The sequence below is a fragment of the Pseudophryne corroboree genome, chromosome 5 (genome assembly GCF_028390025.1).
Source record: "Pseudophryne corroboree isolate aPseCor3 chromosome 5, aPseCor3.hap2, whole genome shotgun sequence".
Lineage (NCBI taxonomy): Eukaryota > Metazoa > Chordata > Amphibia > Anura > Myobatrachidae > Pseudophryne > Pseudophryne corroboree.
The window spans coordinates 415165431-415184345 of record NC_086448.1 but is presented as its reverse complement, the minus strand read 5'-3'; the positions used below and the strand labels follow the sequence as shown (position 1 = coordinate 415184345).

Below are 18915 nucleotides of genomic sequence, written 5' to 3'. Positions count from 1 at the left end.
GCTTGTGAATTGTCTCTAGCACAGCCTCCCTGCCTGAGGGAGTTGTCGGCAAGGCAGATTTGAGGAAACGGCGGGGGGGAGACGCCTCAAATTCCAGCTTGTACCCCTGAGATACTACTTGAAGGATCCAGGGATCCACCTGTGAGCGAGCCCACTGATCGCTGAAATTTTTGAGGCGGCCCCCCACCGTACCTGGCTACGCCTGTGGAGCCCCCGCGTCATGCGGTGGACTCAGAGGAAGCGGGGGAAGAATTTTGATTCTGGGAACTGGCTGACTGGTGCAGCTTTTTCCCTCTTCGCTCATCTCTGTGCAGAAAGGAAGCGCCTTTGACCCGCTTGCTTTTCTGAAGCCGAAAGGACTGTACCTGATAATACAGTGCTTTCTTAGGCTGTGAGGAAACCTGAGGTAAAAATTTTTCTTCCCAGCTGCCTCACCCTTATAAGGCTCTATGTGCCTTTTAAAGTCAACATCACCTGTCCACTGCCGGGTCTCTAATACCCTCCTGGCAGAATGGTCCTTGCATTAATTCTGGACGCCAGCCGGCAAATATCCCTCTGTGCATCCCTCATATATAAGACTACGTCTTTAATATGCTCTATGTTAGCACCATATTTTCCCTGTCTAGGGTATTAATATTATCTGACAGGGTATCAGACCCTGCTGCAGCAGCACTATGCATGCTGAGGCAATTGCAGGTCTCAGTATAATACCTGAGTGTGTATATACAGACTTCAGGATAGCCTCCTGCTTTTTATCAGCAGGCTCCTTCAAAGTGGCCGTATCCTAAGACGGCAGTGCCACCTTTTATGACAAACGTGTGAGCGCCTTATCCACCCTAGGGGATAACTCCCAACGTGACCTATCCTCTGGCGGGAAAGGGTACGCCAGCAGTAATTTTTTTGAAATTACCAGTTTCTTATCGGGGGAACCCACGCTTCTTCACACACTTCATTCACTCATCTGATGGGGGAACAAAACACCGGCTGCTTTTTCTCCCCAAACATAAACCCCCTTTTATGTGGTACTTGGGTTAATGTCAGAAATGTGTAACACAATTTTTATTGCCGAGATCATGCAACGGATGTTCCTAGTGGATTGCGTATATGTCTCAACCTCGTCGACACTGGAGTCAGACTCCGTGTCGACATCTGTGTCTGCCATCTGAGGTGACGGGCGGTTTTTTTTTTTTTTGAGCCCCTGATGGCCTTTGAGACGCCTGGGCAGGCGCGGGCTGAGAAGCCGGCTGTCCCACAGCTGTTACGTCATCCAGCCTTTTATGTAAGGAGTTGACACTGTCGGTTAATACCTTCCACCTATCCATCCACTCTGGTGTCGGCCCCACAGGGGGCGACATCCCATTTATCGGCATCTGCTCCGCCTCCACATAAGCCTCCTCATCAAACATGTCGACACAGCCATACCGACACACCGCACACACACAGGGAATGCTCTGACTGAGGACAGGACCCCACACAGCCCTTTGGGGAGACAGAGAGAGAGAGTATGCCAGCACACACCAGAGCGCTATATAATGTAGGGATAAACACTATCACTGAGTGAATTTTCCCCAATAGCTGCTTGTATAAACAATATTGCGCCTAAATTTAGTGCCCCCCCTCTCTTTTTAACCCTTTGAGCCTGAAAACTACAGGAGAGACTGGGGAGCTGTCTTCCAGCTACACTGTGAAGAGAAAATGGCGCCAATGTGCTGAGGGAGATGGCTCCGCCCCTTTTTCGGCTGACTTTTCTCCCGCTTTTTTATGGATTCTGGCAGGGGTAATTACCACATATATAGCCTCTGGGGCTATATATTGTGATTATTTTGCCAGCCAAGGTGTTTTTATTGCTGCTCAGGGCGCCCCCCCCAGCGCCCTGCACCCTCAGTGACCGGAGTGTGAAGTGTGTATGAGGAGCAATGGCGCACAGCTGCAGTGCTGTGCGCTACCTTGGTGAAGACTGAAGTCTTCTGCCGCCGATTTTCCGGACCATCTTCATGCTTCTGGCTCTGTAAGGGGGACGGCGGCGCGGCTCCGGGAACGAACACCAAGGACGGGTCCTGCGGTCGATCCCTCTGGAGCTAATGGTGTCCAGTAGCCTAAGAAGCCCAAGCTAGCTGCAAGCAGGTAGGTTCGCTTCTTCTCCCCTTAGTCCCTCGTTGCAGTGAGCCTGTTGCCAGCGGGTCTCACTGTAAAATAAAAAACCTAACATATACTTTCTTTCTAGGAGCTCAGGAGAGCCCCTAGTGTGCATCCAGCTCGGCCGGGCACAGAAATCTAACTAAGGGCTGGAGGAGGGGCATAGAGGGAGGAGCCAGTGCACACCAGATAGTACCTAATCTTTCTTTTAGAGTGCCCAGTCTCCTGCGGAGCCCGTCTATTCCCCATGGTCCTTACGGAGTTCCCAGCATCCACTAGGACGTCAGAGAAATATAATAAAACAAACTCGCATAGCAGGCATATCACAACAACACTATAATGCTCCTCCGTTCCTATTCTAATGCCTCCTTATCCAACAAGGTTAATAGTCCTGGTATAATAAATGGTCCGTTGGTACAAATACCTAAGTCACTATAAGCAGTATATAAGTATATAAGTATAAGCAGTCCACGGTACCGGTATTTGTAATCCAAGGATGTTCAATAGTAGGAGGCTGGTCCGGAGATGGCTGTGCGAGTCCACAGTGAGGTAGGTAATAACTTACGCGTTTCGCTGCGCCTGGCAACTTTTTCAAAGGACCTTCGAAAAACCTGCCAGGCGCAGCGAAATGCGTAAGGTGTAAACTACCTCACTGTGCACTCACACAGCCCTCTCCAGACCAGGCTCCTACTATTGAACATCCTTGGATTACAAATACCGGTACCGTGGACTGCTTATACCTTTGTCATAAAGAATTAGTGAGGACCTGGGACTGCACTATACCCCTATAGAGAATGCTCTAGTGACTTAGGTATTTATACCAACGGACCATTTATTATACCGGGACTATTAACCTTGTTGGATAAGGAGGCATTAGAATAGGAACGGAGGAGCATTATAGTGTTGTTGTGATATGTCCGCTATGTGAGGTTGTTTTATATAATTTATATTTTATGGGTTTATTGAAACCACAATAAAAAGTTTATATATTTTTAATTGAAACTGTGTAATTATGTATTCATCAATTTAGCGCTGCTAATTGTAGTGTATATATATTTTGTTCTTGTAAAGGGACAGACTATCCCTTTTTATAGCAGCTGCTAAACAATTGACAAAGATGCTCTGACCTAGCGACGTTTATATACTCTAATATATTATACCACCTGTTAGCTGCCTGCACTGCAGGTACCAACTTTACAAACTGAGCTCTAGTGCCTGGAGGCAGGGATATAGAGGAGGCAGTGCAGTGCATCCGGGGAACAGTCAAAGCTTTAGCCTGCTGGTGCCTTGGATCAAGATCCAACTCTACACCCCGATGTTATTCTCTGTGGACTACCAGTGTACCCCACTGCAGAAATGTATCTTTTAACATAAACATTTGTTTCCTCTAGTTCCACCTCAAGTTATGCTGATTGTTTGTGAATGTTATTCTTTTTGTATATAATTAAATATCAGACTAATGGCCCATACACACGGTGAGATTAGGGCTATGCCCGATTCTCACTATGCGACAGGGGCTAGGTCGGCATCGCAAGCACATAATGAATGTGCTTGCGAAACTGACTTATGTGCGATTTTGGCTAAGTGTCAATTTTGACTATCTTTTCTATAGAGATAGTCAAAATTGACTTGCCTGCACAGCCTATCTAGTCTTGCGATGCTGAACACGCATCGGCATCGAATCGGGATCGCAAGGTGACTTTCACCTTGCGATCTGCACTAACTTTTCTTACAATTTTTACTATATAGTCAAAATCGTAAGAAAATATCTCACCGTGTGTACACACCATAAGAAACGTTACCTGCTTCAGTTTTCATAAATGTCTCACAGTATTCTCTGCTAGACACCACAGTGCAAATATGCTCACTACTCCTACATACTGTCACTCTTGTTGTGTCTATGGGGTCTATCCATGAAGCTGTAAAAAGATTGGAGAAGTGAGCTATTGGATAAGTTGCCCATGGCAACCAATCAGCATTGAAGTAACATTTATAATTTGCATACTATACAATTGTACGGAGCAGCTCATTGGTTGCCATGGGCAACTTCTCCACTGTTTTCACTGCTTCATGAATAGACCCCTATGCATCTCTTCGTGATCAGGACTAGGAAATGACAGCACGGCTACCATACTGTCACCGCACAGCGTCCCCCTCACAAAGCATGCAGAAGGCAGCAAACACAGCCCACCTACTGCAGTTACATCACAAGATGGAGAGAAGTTGGCCTATGCGCTTGGCAAGGATTCTATTCCTAGGTTAACACCCTGTAGACTGGAGCTGCCCAGACTACAGGTGACCCCTGGGCCGCGCTACACCTTGGCCCCTGCCCGGCACATCTGGAGGCACTTCCCCTTCGTGCACGATCCTATACGCTATCATTACTCTGTGCCAGCTGCGGGCCGGTGATGGCTGCCCAGTGCAGAAGATACTGCGCCCCAGCATGCGCCGAGAATCCCGGATTACCCCTGCGCAGTGTGCACCCCGCTGGCCGCTGCCCAGCACAGCCACTTACCGGTTGGAAGCTGAGGCCATGCAAAGTCCCCCTGAATATGAAGACCACGCCCCAGGGACTCATCGCCCCGCCCAACTGTTTCAGAATGGAAGACAGAGAAAAAAAACTATTGGGGTAGCGGGGGATGAGCTCACCCCAGGAGCCGTGTACAATGCGGCGAGTGCACTACATCTTACTGCTACCGGCGCACACAGCACACTCACATTGCTGTAAGAAGTTGAACCCAACAACAGCGCGATAAGGTGAGAAGACGGCTGCTGTTGGCGGGGAGCGGGTCACATGATGTTCTTGTTGTGCCCGTGACGTTCACATTGGCCTTCTGTCATTCTTTGTTCACACTGATAAAGTTTTCAAAGAAGGGGGCGGGCCCGTGACGTACTACGCAACCGCAGTGCAAAGGCGCCTGACAGGAGCTGGTAACCTGGGTTAAGGAACATGGCATCACTGAGGGCAGCAGCGTCCCAGCTCCTGGGGAAAAGGTCGTTGGTTGGGTCAGGTGGCAGGGTGAGTTCCTGGAAGCATGCTGGGAGCGGGCGGTAGAAGAGATGGCCGGTGCCGTAGCCGCTGGGCGGTTTGGTGTCGGTACTGCTGTTGCTTGTGTAACTAGTCTTGGCGGCGGGGAGGGGGGGTAGATGAAGGTCACCTCCTCTCCTGTCTTCTGCACACCAAGCACTGGCTGTTTCCTGTCCACCTATCCGTCCTCTTCTCCCACATTGGTTGGAAGTGGCTGGGGGCGTGGCCGCTTATTAGTGTGTGTGTGTGTCTTATACAACGATGCGCCTGGTGCTGCTAGTTCTCTGGGGTATATTTACTAAAGTGTGAGTTTTTTTTTTTTTTTTTTAGAAGTGGCAACCAAACAGATTCTAGCTATTATCTAGATCAGTGGTCTCAAACTCGGTCCTCAGGATCCCACACGTTTCACGTTTTCCATGTAACCCAGAGGTTCCCAAACTGTGTGCTGTGGCTCCCTGGGGTGCCTCGGGACACTTGCAGGGGTGCCCTGGGTTGGTGGTCCAGGACCAATTCAAATTATTCATGGTCAATATAATAGGCAAAACCGCTGCTGGTAGCTGCCAGTCATAAAATATGTGGCCAAACAGAAGTGAATCCTGTCCCTCACCTCACAACTGACCCTAAGGATGACCTATAAACCCAATCTACTTAATGTAATATTTCTTTCTAAATTTCTCAATAAGAAATTTTTGGCTTAGGGGTGCTGTGAAAAAAAATCTGATATTCTAGGGCGCCATGATTCAAAAAGGTTTGGAAACCACTGATGTAACCCAACAGGTGCAGTGTGTATCACCAACTCACATTTTAAAAATCTACAGGTGACCTGCGAAACATGAACCGTGTGGGGTCCTGAGGACCGAGTTTGAGAACCTGTGATCTAGATAAATGTAAAGTGGAATCTGGTTGCTATCAGCAACACCCCCACTTCTAAAAAAAAAACATACACCTTAGTAAATATATCAGTTTGTGAGTGTTGGGTGCTCTCTCTCCTGGTTTGTAGGTGGCAGGTACTTTTCACCTGAAGGACACACTAAATGCACACTTTCGCTGTGTGACAGCGAGCATATGATAAATGGCATAATGCCTATATTCCCAGAGTCGCCATGGGGTTGTAATTTCTGGTTTGGTTCTATAGATAATTTTACTTTGCTGAGAGACCGTTTCAGTGTCAGTTGGAAAGCGAGGAGTTATGCTGTCTCTAATCCGCTCTATCCTGTAATTACATTGGATATTTCTCTAACGTCCTAGTGGATGCTGGGGACTCCGTCAGGACCATGGGGATAGCGGGCTCCGCAGGAGACAGGGCACATCTAAAAAAGCTTTTAGGTCACATGGTGTGTACTGGCTCCTCCCCCTATGACCCCCCTCCAAGCCTCAGTTAGGTTTTTGTGCCCGTCCGAGAGGGTGCAATCTAGGTGGCTCTCTTAAAGAGCTGTTTAGAAAAGTTTTTTTTTAGGTTTCTAATCAGTGATTCCTGCTGGCGACAGGATCACTGCAACGAGGGACTTAGGGGAGAGACTTGCAACTCACCTGCGTGCAGGAGGATTGAAGTCTTAGGCTACTGGACACTGAGCTCCAGAGGGAGTCGGAACACAGGTCAGCCTGGGGTTCGTCCCGGAGCCGCGCCGCCGATCCCCCTTACAGACGCTGAAGAACGGCAGAACGGAGGTCCGGAAACAGGCGGCAGAAGACTCCTCAGTCTTCATGAAGGTAGCGCACAGCACTGCAGCTGTGCGCCATTGTTGCTACACGGCTCACTGATCTCGGTCACGGAGGGTGCAGGGCGCTGCTGGGGGCGCCCTGGGCAGCAATATAGATTACCTTAGAGGCAAATAAATACATCACATATAGCCATTAAGGCTATATGTATGTATTTAACCCAGGCCAGTTTTCCTAATAACCGGGAGAAAAGCCCGCTGAGAAAGGGGCGGAGCTTATTCTCCTCAGCACTCAGCGCCATTTTCCTGACCAGCTCCGCTGGTGAGGAAGGCTCCCACTCTCCCCTGCACTACAGAAACAGGGTTAAAGAGAAGGGGGGCATAAATTGGCGATATAATTATATATTAAGAGCGCATATATAGAAACAACACCTTCTAGGGTTGTTATATACATTATGGCGCTTTTGGTGTGTGCTGGCAAACTCTCCCTCTGTCTCCCCAAAGGGCTAGTGGGTCCTGTCCTCTATCAGAGCATTCCCTGTGTGTGTGCTGTAGGTCGGTACGGGTGTGTCGACATGTATGAGGAAAATGTTGGTGAGGAGACGGAGAAAATTGCCTGTAATGGTAATGTCACTCTCTAGGGAGTCGACACCGGAATGGATGGCTTACTTATGGACACTGACACGGACACTGACCCCAGTGTCGACGGTGAAGAAACAAACGTACTTTTCCTTTAGGGCCACAAGTTACATGTTAAGGGCAATGAAGGAGGTGTTACATATTTCTGATACCACAAGTACCACAAATAAGGGTATTTTGTAGGGTGGGAATAAACTACTTGTAGTTTTGCCTGAATCAGATAAATTAAATGAAGTGTGTGATGATACGTGGGGTTCCTCCGATAGAAAGTTATGGGCGGTATACCCTTTTCCCGCCAGAAGTAAGGGCGAGTTGGAAAACACACCTTAGGGTGGATAAGGCGCTCACACGCTTATAAAAAACATGGCGTTACCGTTTCTAGATACGGCCGCCCTCAAGGAGCCAGCTGATAGGAAGCTGGAAAATATCATAACAGTATATACACACATACTGGTGTTATACTACGACCAGCAATCGCCTCAGCCTGGATGTGCAGCGCTGAGGGGGCTTGGTCGGATTTCCTGACTGAAAATTTTGATACCCTTGACAGGGACAGGATTTTATTGTCTATAGAGCATTTTAAGGATGCATTTCTATATATGCGTGATGCGCAGAGGCATATGTGCATTCTGGCATCAAGAGTAAATGTGATGTACATATCTGCCAGACGAAGACACGACAGTGGTCAGGTGAGGCAGATTCCAGACGGCATATGGAAGTATTGCCGTATAAAGGGGCGGTCCATTGGACCTGGTGGCCATGGCAACAGCTGAAAAATCCACCTTTTGTTACCCCGAGTCACATATTGGCAGAAAAGGACACAGTCTTTTCAGTCTCAGTCCTTTCGTCCCCATACGGGCAGGCGGGCAAAGGCCAGTCATATCTGCCCAGGGGTAGAGGAAAGGGAAGAAGACTGCAGCAAGCAGCTCATTCCCAGGAACAGAAGCTCCTCACGGCTTCTGCCAAGTCCGCAGCATAACGCTGGGGCCGTACAAGCGGACTCAGGTGCGGTAGGGGGTCATCTCAAGAGTTTCAGCAACACTCGCAAGGGAACTCCGGGATCCTACATGTAATATCCCAGGTGTACATTGGAAATTCGAGACGTCTCCCCCTCACACAATTCACAGGCTGTATTCCCAGCAGGTGATAATCAAAGTACCCTTCTTACAACAAGGAAGGGGGTAGTATTCCACACTATATTGTGGTACTGAAGCCAACCGGCTCGGTGAGATCTGAAATATTTGAACACTTACATACAAGCGTTCAAATCAAGATGGAGTCACTCGGAGCAGTGATCGCGAACCAGGAAGAAGGGGACGATATGGTGTCACTGGATATCAGGGACGCTTACCTACAGGTCCAAATTTGCCCTTCTCACCAAGGGTACTTCAGGTTCCTGGTACAGAACTGTCACTATCAGTTCAGACGCTGCCGTTTGGATTGTCCACGGCGCCCCGGGTCTTTACCAAGGTAATGGCCGGAATGATGATTTTTCTTAAAAGAAACATGGACGCTTTCCTGATAAGGGCAAGGTCCAGAGAACAGTTGGAGGTCGGAGTAGCACTATCTTAAGTAGTTCTACGACAGCACGAGTGGATTCTAAATATTCCAAAATCGCAGCTTTTCCCGACGACACGTCTACTGTTCCTAGGGATGATTCTGGACACAGTCCAGAAAAACGTGTTTCTCCCAGTGGAGAAAGCCAGGGAGTTATCCGAGCTAATCGGGATCCTCCTAAAACCAGGAAAAGTGTCAGTGCATCATTGCACAAGAGTCCTGGTAAAAATGGTAGCTTATTACGAAGCAATTCCATTCGGCAGATTTCCAGCAAGAACTCTTCAGTGGGATCTGCTGGACAAATGGTCCGGATCGCATCCTCAGATGCATCAGTGGATAACCCTATATCCAAGGACAAGGGTGTCTCTCCTGTGGTGATTACAGAGTGCTCATCTTCTAGAGGGCCGCAGATTCGGCATTCAAGATTGGATGCCGGTGACCACGGAGGCCAGCCTGAGAGGCTGGGGAACAGTCACACAGGGAAAAAATTTCCAGGGAAGTGTGATTAAGTCTGGAGAATTCTCTCCGCATAAATAAGCTTAGAGCAAATTTATAATGCTCTAAACTTAGCTAGACCTCTGCTTCAAGGTCAGCCGGTATTGATCCAGTGGGATAACATCACGGCAGTCGCCCACGTAAACAGAAAGGGCGGCACAAGAAGCAGGAGGGCAGTGACAAAACTGCAAGGATTTTTCGCTAGGCGGAAAATCATGTGATAGCACTGTCAGCAGTGTTCTTTCCGGGAGTGGACGACTGGGAAGCAGACTTCCTCAGCAGGCATGACCTCCACCCGGGAGAGTGGAAACTTCATAGGGAAGTTTTTCAACATGATTGTGGACCGTTGGCAAAGACCAAAGGTGGACATGATGGCGTCCCGCCCGAACAAAAAACGGGACAGGTATTCCGCCAGGTCATGAGACCTTCAGGCGATAGCTGTGGATGTTCTGGTAACACCGTGGGTGTACCAGTCAGTGTATGTGTTCCCTCCTCTGTTTCTCATAAACAAGGTATTGAGAATTATAAGACATAGAGGAGTATGAACTATACTAGTGGCTCCGGATTGGCCAAGAGGGACTTGGTACCCGGAACTTCAAGAAATGCTCACAGAGGACTAAGGGCCTGGGGAGCTAAGAAGGGACTTGCTTCAGCAAGTACCATGTCTATTCCAAGACTTACCGCGGCTGCGTTTGACGGCATGGCGGTTGAATGCCGGATCCTGAAGGGAAAAGGCATTCCATAAGAGGTCATACCTACCCTGGTCAAAGCCAGGAAGGAGGTGACCGCACAACGTCATCACCACATGTGGTGAAAATATGTTGCGTGGGTGAGGCCAGGAAGGCTCCACGACGGAAATTCAACTAGGTCGATTTCTACACTTCCTGAAAACAGGAGTGTTTTGGGCCTCAAATTGGGGTTCATTAACATTTAAATTTCGGCCCTGTAGATTTTCTTCCAGAAAGAATTGACTTCAGTTCCTGAAGTCCAGTTTGTAAAGGGTGTATTGCATATACAGCTTTTTTGTGCCTCTAGGGGCACCGTGAGATCTCAACATAGTGTTGGGATTCCTTAAAATCATATTGGTTTGAACCGCTCAAATCTGTGGATTTGAAATATCTCACAGGGAAAGTGACCATGCTGTTGACCAATATCTCACATGGGAAGTGACCATGTTGTTAGCCCTGGCCTCGGCCAGGTGATTGTCAGAATGGGCGGCTTTGTCTTACAAAAGCCCATATTAAAATTTTCCATTTGAACAGGGCAGAACTGGGACTCGTCTCCAGTTTCTTCCTAAAGGGGTGTCAGCGTTTTCACCTGAAACAACCTGTTGTGGTGCCTGCGGCTACTAGGGACTTGGAGGACTCCAAGTTACTAGACGTTGTCAGGGCCCTAAAAATATATATATATATATATATATATATATATATATATATATATATATATATATATATATATATATATATATATATATATATATATATATATATATATATATAGTTAGGACGGCTGGAGTCAGAAAGTCTGACTTGCTGTTTATATTGTATGCACCCAACAAGCTGGGTGCTCCTGCTTCTAAGCAGTCTATTGCACGCTGGATTTGTAGTACAATTCAGTTTGCACATTCTGTGGCAGGCCTGCCACAGCCGAAATATGTAGATGCCCATTCCACAAGGAAGGTGGGCTCATCCTGGGCGGCTGCCCGAGGAGTCTCGGCATTACAACTTTGCCGAGCAGCTACGTGGTCAGGGGAGAACACGTTTGTAAAATTTTACAAATTTTGATACTCTGGCTAAGGAGGACCTGGAGTTCTCTCATTCGGTGCTGCAGAGTCATCCGCACTCTCCCGCCCGTTTGGGAGCTTTGGTATAATCCCCATGGTCCTTTCAGGAACCCCAGCATCCACTAGGACGATAGAGAAAATAAGAATTTACTTACCGATAATTCTATTTCTCGGAGTCCGTAGTGGATGCTGGGCGCCCATCCCAAGTGCGGATTATCTGCAATACTTGTACATAGTTATTGTTAACTAATTCGGGTTATTGTTTAGGGAGCCATCTTTCAGAGGCTCCTCTGTTATCATACTGTTAACTGGGTTTAGATCACAAGTTGTACGGTGTGATTGGTGTGGCTGGTATGAGTCTTACCCGGGATTCAAAATCCTCCCTTATTGTGTACGCTCGTCCGGGCACAGTACCTAACTGGAGTCTGGAGGAGGGTCATAGGGGGAGGAGCCAGTGCACACCACCTGATCTGGAAAAGCTTTACTTTTTGTGCCCTGTCTCCTGCGGAGCCGCTATTCCCCATGGTCCTTTCAGGAACCCCAGCATCCACTACGGACTCTGAGAAATAGAATTATCGGTAAGTAAATTCTTATTTTCAGCCGCAGTCCTTTCGTTCCTATAAGAACAAGCGGGCAAAAGGACAGTCATATCTGCCCCGAGGCAAAGGAAAGGGTAAGAGAGTGCACCAAGCAGCTCCCTCCCAGGAGCAGAAGCCCTCCCCGGCTTCTGCAAAGCCCTCAGCATGACGTTGGGGCTTTACAAGCGGACTCAGGGGCGGTGGGGGGTCGACTCAAGAATTTCAGCGCACAGTGGGCTCACTCACAGGTGGACCCCTGGATCCTGCAGGTAGTATCTCAGGGTTACAGGTTGGAATTCGAGAAGTCTCCCCCTCGCCGGTTCCTAAAGTCTGCTCTGCCAACGTCTCCCTCAGACAGGGCGACGGTATTGGAAGCCATTCACAAGCTGTATTCTCAGCAGGTGATAGTCAAGGTACCCCTCCTACAACAGGGAAAGGGGTATTATTCCACACTATTTGTGGTACCGAAGCCGGACGGCTCGGTAAGACCTATTCTAAATCTGAAATCTTTGAACCTGTACATACAAAAATTCAAGTTCAAGATGGAGTCACTCAGAGCAGTGATAGCGAATCTGGAAGAAGGGGACTTTATGGTGTCCCTAGACATCAAGGATGCTTACCTGCATGTCCCAATTTGCCCTTCACATCAAGGGTACCTCAGGTTCGTGGTGCAAAACTGTCATTATCAGTTTCAGACGCTGCCGTTTGGATTGTCCACGGCACCTCGGGTCTTTACCAAGGTAATGGCCGAAATGATGTTTCTTCTGCGAAGAAAAGGCGTATTAATTATCCCTTACTTGGACGATCTCCTGATAAGGGCAAGGTCCAGAGAACAGCTGGGGGACGTAGTAGCACTAACCCAAGTAGTGCTGCAACAGCACGGGTGGATTCTGAATTTTCCAAAATCTCAATTGACCCCGACGACACGTCTGCTGTTCCTGGGAATGATTCTGGACACGGTTCAGAAAAAGGTGTTTCTTCCGGAGGAGAAAGCCAGGGAGTTATCCGAACTTGTCAGGAACCTCCTAAAACCAGGAAAAGTGTCTGTGCATCAATGCACAAGAGTCCTGGGAAAAATGGTGGCTTCTTACGAAGCGATTCCATTCGGCAGATTCCACGCACGAACTTTTCAGTGGGATCTGCTGGACAAATGGTCCGGATCGCATCTGCAGATGCATCAGCGGATAACTTTGTCTCCACGGACAAGGGTGTCTCTTCTGTGGTGGTTGCAGAGTGCTCATCTGTTAGAGGGCCGCAGATTCGGCATACAGGACTGGGTCCTGGTGACCACGGATGCCAGTCTGAGAGGCTGGGGAGCGGTCACACAGGGAAGAAACTTCCAGGGAGTGTGGTCAAGCCTGGAGATGTCTCTTCACATAAATATACTGGAGCTAAGAGCGATTTACAATGCTCTAAGCCTGGCAAAACCCCTGCTTCAGGGTCAGCCGGTGTTGATCCAGTCGGACAACATCACGGCAGTCGCCCACGTAAACAGACAGGGCGGCACAAGAAGCAGGAGGGCAATGGCAGAAGCTGCAAGGATTCTTCGCTGGGCGGAAGATCATGTGATAGCACTGTCAGCAGTGTTCATTCCGGGAGTGGACAACTGGGAAGCGGACTTCCTCAGCAGACACGATCTACACCCGGGAGAGTGGGGACTTCATCCAGAAGTCTTCCACATGATTGTGAACCGTTGGGAAAAACCAAAGGTGGATATGATGGCGTCCCGCCTCAACAAAAAACAGGACAGGTATTGCGCCAGGTCAAGAGACCCTCAGGCAATAGCTGTGGACGCTCTGGTAACACCGTGGGTGTTCCAGTCAGTGTATGTGTTTCCTCCTCTGCCTCTCATACCAAAAGTACTGAGAATTATACGGCAAAGGGGAGTAAGAACGATACTCGTGGCTCCGGATTGGCCAAGAAGAACTTGGTACCCGGAACTTCAGGAGATGCTCACGGAAGATCCGTGGCCTCTACCTCTAAGACGGGACCTGCTTCAGCAGGGACCGTGTCTATTCCAAGACTTACCGCGGCTGCGTTTGACGGCATGGCGGTTGAACGCCGAATTCTAAGGGAAAAAGGCATTCCGGAAGAGGTCATCCCTACCCTGGTAAAAGCCAGGAAGGAGGTGACTGCACAACATTATCACCGCATTTGGAGAAAATATGTTGCGTGGTGTGAGGCCAGGAAGGCCCCGACGGAGGAATTTCAACTGGGTCGATTCCTACATTTCCTGCAAACAGGATTGTCTATGGGCCTCAAATTAGGGTCCATTAAGGTTCAAATTTCGGCCCTGTCGATTTTCTTCCAGAAAGAATTGGCTTCAGTTCCTGAAGTCCAGACTTTTGTAAAAGGAGTACTACATATACAGCCCCCGGTTGTGCCCCCAGTGGCTCCGTGGGATCTTAATGTAGTTTTGGATTTTCTCAAATCCCATTGGTTTGAGCCACTCAAATCGGTGGATTTGAAATATCTTACATGGAAAGTAACCATGCTACTGGCCCTGGCTTCAGCCAGGAGAGTGTCAGAATTGGCGGCTTTATCGTATAAAAGCCCATATCTGATTTTCCATTCGGACAGGGCAGAACTGCGGACGCGTCCTCAGTTTCTGCCTAAGGTGGTTTCAGCGTTTCACCTGAACCAGCCTATTGTGGTGCCTCCGGCTACTAGCGATTTGGAGGATTCCAAGTTGCTGGACGTTGTCAGGGCATTGAAAATATATATTTCAAGGACGGCTGGAGTCAGAAAATCTGACTCGCTGTTTATACTGTATGCACCCAACAAGCTGGGTGCTCCTGCTTCTAAGCAGACGATTGCTCGTTGGATTTGTAGCACAATTCAACTTGCACATTCTGTGGCAGGCCTGCCACAGCCTAAATCTATCAAGGCCCATTCCACAAGGAAGGTGGGCTCATCTTGGGCGGCTGCCCGAGGGGTCTCGGCATTACAACTCTGCCGAGCAGCTACGTGGTCGGGGGAGAACACGTTTGTAAAATTCTACAAATTTGATACCCTGGCTAAAGAGGACCTGGAGTTCTCTCATTCGGTGCTGCAGAGTCATCCGCACTCTCCCGCCCGTTTGGGAGCTTGGGTATAATCCCCATGGTCCTGACGGAGTCCCAGCATCCACTAGGACGTCAGAGAAAATAAGATTTTACTTACCGATAAATCTATTTCTCGTAGTCCGTAGTGGATGCTGGGCGCCCATCCCAAGTGCGGATTGTCTGCAATACTTGTACATAGTTATTGTTACAAAAAAATCGGGTTGTTATTGTTGTGAGCCGTCTGTTCAGAGGCTCCTACGTTTGTCATACTGTTAACTGGGTTCAGATCACAAGTTGTACGGTGTGATTGGTGTGGCTGGTATGAGTCTTACCCGGGATTCAAAATCCTTCCTTATTGTGTACGCTCGTCCGGGCACAGTATCCTAACTGAGGCTTGGAGGAGGGTCATAGGGGGAGGAGCCAGTGCACACCACCTAGTCCTAAAGCTTTTATTTTTGTGCCCTGTCTCCTGCGGAGCCGCTAATCCCCATGGTCCTGACGGAGTCCCAGCATCCACTACGGACTACGAGAAATAGATTTATCGGTAAGTAAAATCTTATTATTTGCACTATAAGTGATATGTACACCATATCTTTGGATGGTCAATAATGAATACTAAGGACCTTTGTGAGACCATATTGCTGATAATTGATAGTCTGGCCTAGTTCCTGTGTGTGGGACATGGGGGTGGATCCTGTGGTGAGCTTTTGGGTATTTATAGGCCCTGTGGGGCCTTTGGTGAGTTATGCTTTCTTCACTGGGGCATCTGGGTCTTGAGAAAGGGCCATGCTGGGCCCGAAACATCAACATATGCTTTGGTGACGTATGATGTTTAGATAAATTCATTTCTTTGTTGCATAAAGAAGACTGGTGAGTGCACTCTCTCTATGTTCGGTTATATATGGAGGCTGACTTTAGATTTTCGTGGATTGCCTGAGTATTTTTGCACCCCAGCAAAGTGTTTCCATGAATTTTGTGAAACACACACACTCAAATGATACATGCTTGCTCAGGTTTTACTTACATTTTTAAGCATTAAAGTAGAAACGAATGTTTGTGCTCGAATGTCTGTCTATAAACAGTGTTTATTAGTTTGTTGGCAAGCTGTGAAAATATTGATTTGCAAAATAGTAATGTGATTATACATCTGTTTCAGAAATGGGCTCCAGCTTCCTCTGCAACACTGCGGGCTTTACACTTCACTGTTCACGGAAAGAAGGACGCTTCTGCTAAAGTTTCTGATTCGGTAAATCTCCTCCCCCCGCCTCCTATCAATAAGAAATAGCGTCCCATTTGTCCAAGTCTGACCTAAAACACAAGATATCCTTTTATTGGTGGTTCTTCTTTTTTTATTTTTTTTCTCTTCACATTTTCCTATCTCTTGTTTAATATGTGTTCTGATCCCTTCTCAGATATGTTCAGTTTTCACATATGTAGAACTGTTTTAGTAGTGGTATACTTTATATACAGTATGTATATTTAATTTCTGCATGTGAATAAGGATGGAGAGATTATGGATGATTAAGATTTAACTGCTACATTGCTGTATAGAACTCAATTTCTTATGTATGCTTTGTTTTTGCCAGATATCTACACAATATCCTGTAGTGGACCATGAGTTTGACGCAGTCGTAGTAGGTGCTGGTGGTGCAGGATTACGGGCAGCATTTGGATTGTCTGAAGCAGGCTTTAATACAGCATGTATATCAAAACTATTTCCTACCAGATCTCACACGGTCGCAGCACAGGTATTCACTTCAATATGACATTTATCATTGTTTTGGTTTTGGGGGGGAGGGGGGGGGAGGGGGGGGGGGGGGAGGAGGAGGAGGAGGAGGGGGGGGGGGAGGAGGAGGAGGGAGGGGGAGGAGGAGGGAGGGGGAGGAGGGAGGGGAGGGGGAGGGGGGGAGTTATCCCTAGTCACCACCCCTAGAGGGTTAGCCGTAGCCGCAACTTCCCGAGGGTTAGGGTAGGGAACAGTGGGGGTTGAAATACTTACCCCCGTCTGCATATTTCAAATTGTAAAGCGCAACGGAATTTGCTGCGCTATATAAGAAACTGTTAATAAATAAATAAATCTTCAGGTGTTTGAATTCTGCTTTCAGTCATGTGACCGCCTGAATTTCGTATGTATTCTCTTTCAATTTAAAGCACCCATACTTATCTTACAACTTCCATGCAGGTCCTACACATTAATATACACATTTTCATCATTCTGTACAGACTTCACAATATTTTATAAATTTGGATCCATTTTGCTGGGAATACATCTAAACTTAGGTACACTATACAATATTTCTCTAACGTCCTTGAGGATGCTGGGACTCCGTAAGGACCATGGGGAATAGACGGGCTCCGCAGGAGATAGGGCACTTTAAGAAAGCTTTGGACTCTGGGTGTGTACTGGCTCCTCCCTCTATGCCTCTCCTCCAGACCTCAGTTTTACACTGTGCCCAGAGCAGGATGGGTGCACTGCAGAGAGCTCTCCAGAGTTCTCTGCCTAGAAGCATTTTTGTTTGGATTTATTTTTTTCTACTTTTTACTACTTTTTCACAGGGAGCACTGCTGGCAACAGGCTCCCTGCATCGAGGGACTGAGGAGAGAGGAGCAGACCTTCTTGTCAAAGATAGGCTCTGCTTCCTCGGCTACTGGACACCATTAGCTCCAGAGGGGGTGAACGCAGGTTCTTACTGGGCATCCACCCCCGGAGCCGCGCCGCCGTCCTCCTCACAGAGCTAGAAGTACAGAAGACAGAAGTCGTCAGGCGGCAGAAGCCTACAGCTTCACTGAGGTAACGCACAGCACTGCAGCTGTGCGTCATTGCTCCCATACACCTCACATACTCCGGTCACTGTAAGGGTGCAGGGCGCAGGGGGGGGCGCCCTGGGCAGCAATATAAACCTGTGCATGGCAAAAAGACTATATACATGTACAGGTGGGCTCTGTACATGTATATAAAAGAGCCCCCGCCATATTTTTACTAAGTTTGAGCGGGACAGAAGCCCGCCGCCGAGGGGGCGGGGCTTCTCCCTCAGCACTCACCAGCGCCATTTTCTCTCCACAGCACTGCTGAGAGGAAGCTCCCCGGACTCTCCCCTGCTTACACACGGTGAAAGGGTGCTTAAAAGAGGGGGGGGGGGGGCACATAATTGGCTGTTTACATATTATACAGCGCTGCTGGGGAAAAACATTTTGTGTTGGTCTCCAGGGTCATTGCGCTGGGGTGTGTGCTGGCATACTCTCTCTCTGTCTCTCCAAAGGGCCTTGACAGGGATACTGTCTTCAGGAAAGGGGTTCCCTGTGTGTGTGTCGACATGTTTGATGAGGAAGGCTTGCTTAATGTGGAGGGGGAGTGCTTGAATGTCAGGTCGGCAACGCCGACACCGGAATGGGTGGATATGCTGAATGTCTTGAATGCAAATGTCAATCTATTGCATAAAAGGTTAGACAAGGTAGAAGCTAGGGATCAGTCAGGTAGCCAGTCCATGCCTGTCCCTAGGGCGCCAGGTCCTTCGGGGTCTCAGAAGCGCACCATATCCCAGATAGATGACACAGATACCGACACAGATACTGACTCTAGTGTCGACTATGAAGATGCAAAATTACAGCCGAAGGTGGCAAAGGGTATACGGTACATGATTATTGCCATTAAAGAGGTTTTGCATATTACTGAGGAACCCCCTGTCCCTGACACGAGGGTACACATGTATAAAGGGAAAAAGCCTGAAGTCACTTTTCCATCCTCATTTGAATTAAGTGACTTGTGCGAAAAGGCTTGGGAATCTCCGGATAGGAGACCACAAGTTCCCAAAAGGATTCTCATGGCGTATCCTTTTCCACAAACTGATAGGATACGCTGGGAATCTTCGCCAAAAGTTGACAAGGTACTGACACGTTTGTCCAAAAAGGTGGCACTGCCTTCTCAGGATACGGCTTCCCTCAAGGAACCTGCTGATCGCAGGCAGGAAATTACCTTAAAGCACATTTACAATCATTC

The 18915-nt window shown here is 48.2% G+C and overlaps 2 protein-coding genes across 4 annotated transcripts in view; one reads left to right on the top strand and one right to left on the bottom strand.

The window, feature by feature from the left end:
* Positions 1 to 4944, bottom strand: part of CCDC127 (coiled-coil domain containing 127) — a 50739-nt gene extending 45795 nt beyond the window's left edge. Inside the window, exon 1 of one of the 3 annotated variants that reach the window (XM_063922781.1) lies at positions 4855 to 4944. The gene's annotated coding sequence lies outside the window, so the exon portion shown is untranslated. The other 2 variants (XM_063922783.1, XM_063922782.1) reach the window with 2 other exon arrangements.
* Positions 4945 to 5064: 120 nt separating this feature from the next.
* SDHA (succinate dehydrogenase complex flavoprotein subunit A) overlaps positions 5065 to 18915 on the top strand; it is a 294640-nt gene continuing 280789 nt past the window's right edge. The window contains exons 1-3 of the mRNA XM_063922780.1: positions 5065 to 5155; positions 16075 to 16164; positions 16505 to 16666. Coding sequence (XP_063778850.1) covers positions 5087 to 5155; positions 16075 to 16164; positions 16505 to 16666 — 321 coding nt within the window. The 5' untranslated portion in view covers positions 5065 to 5086. The remainder of the gene's footprint in view (positions 5156 to 16074; positions 16165 to 16504; positions 16667 to 18915) is intronic.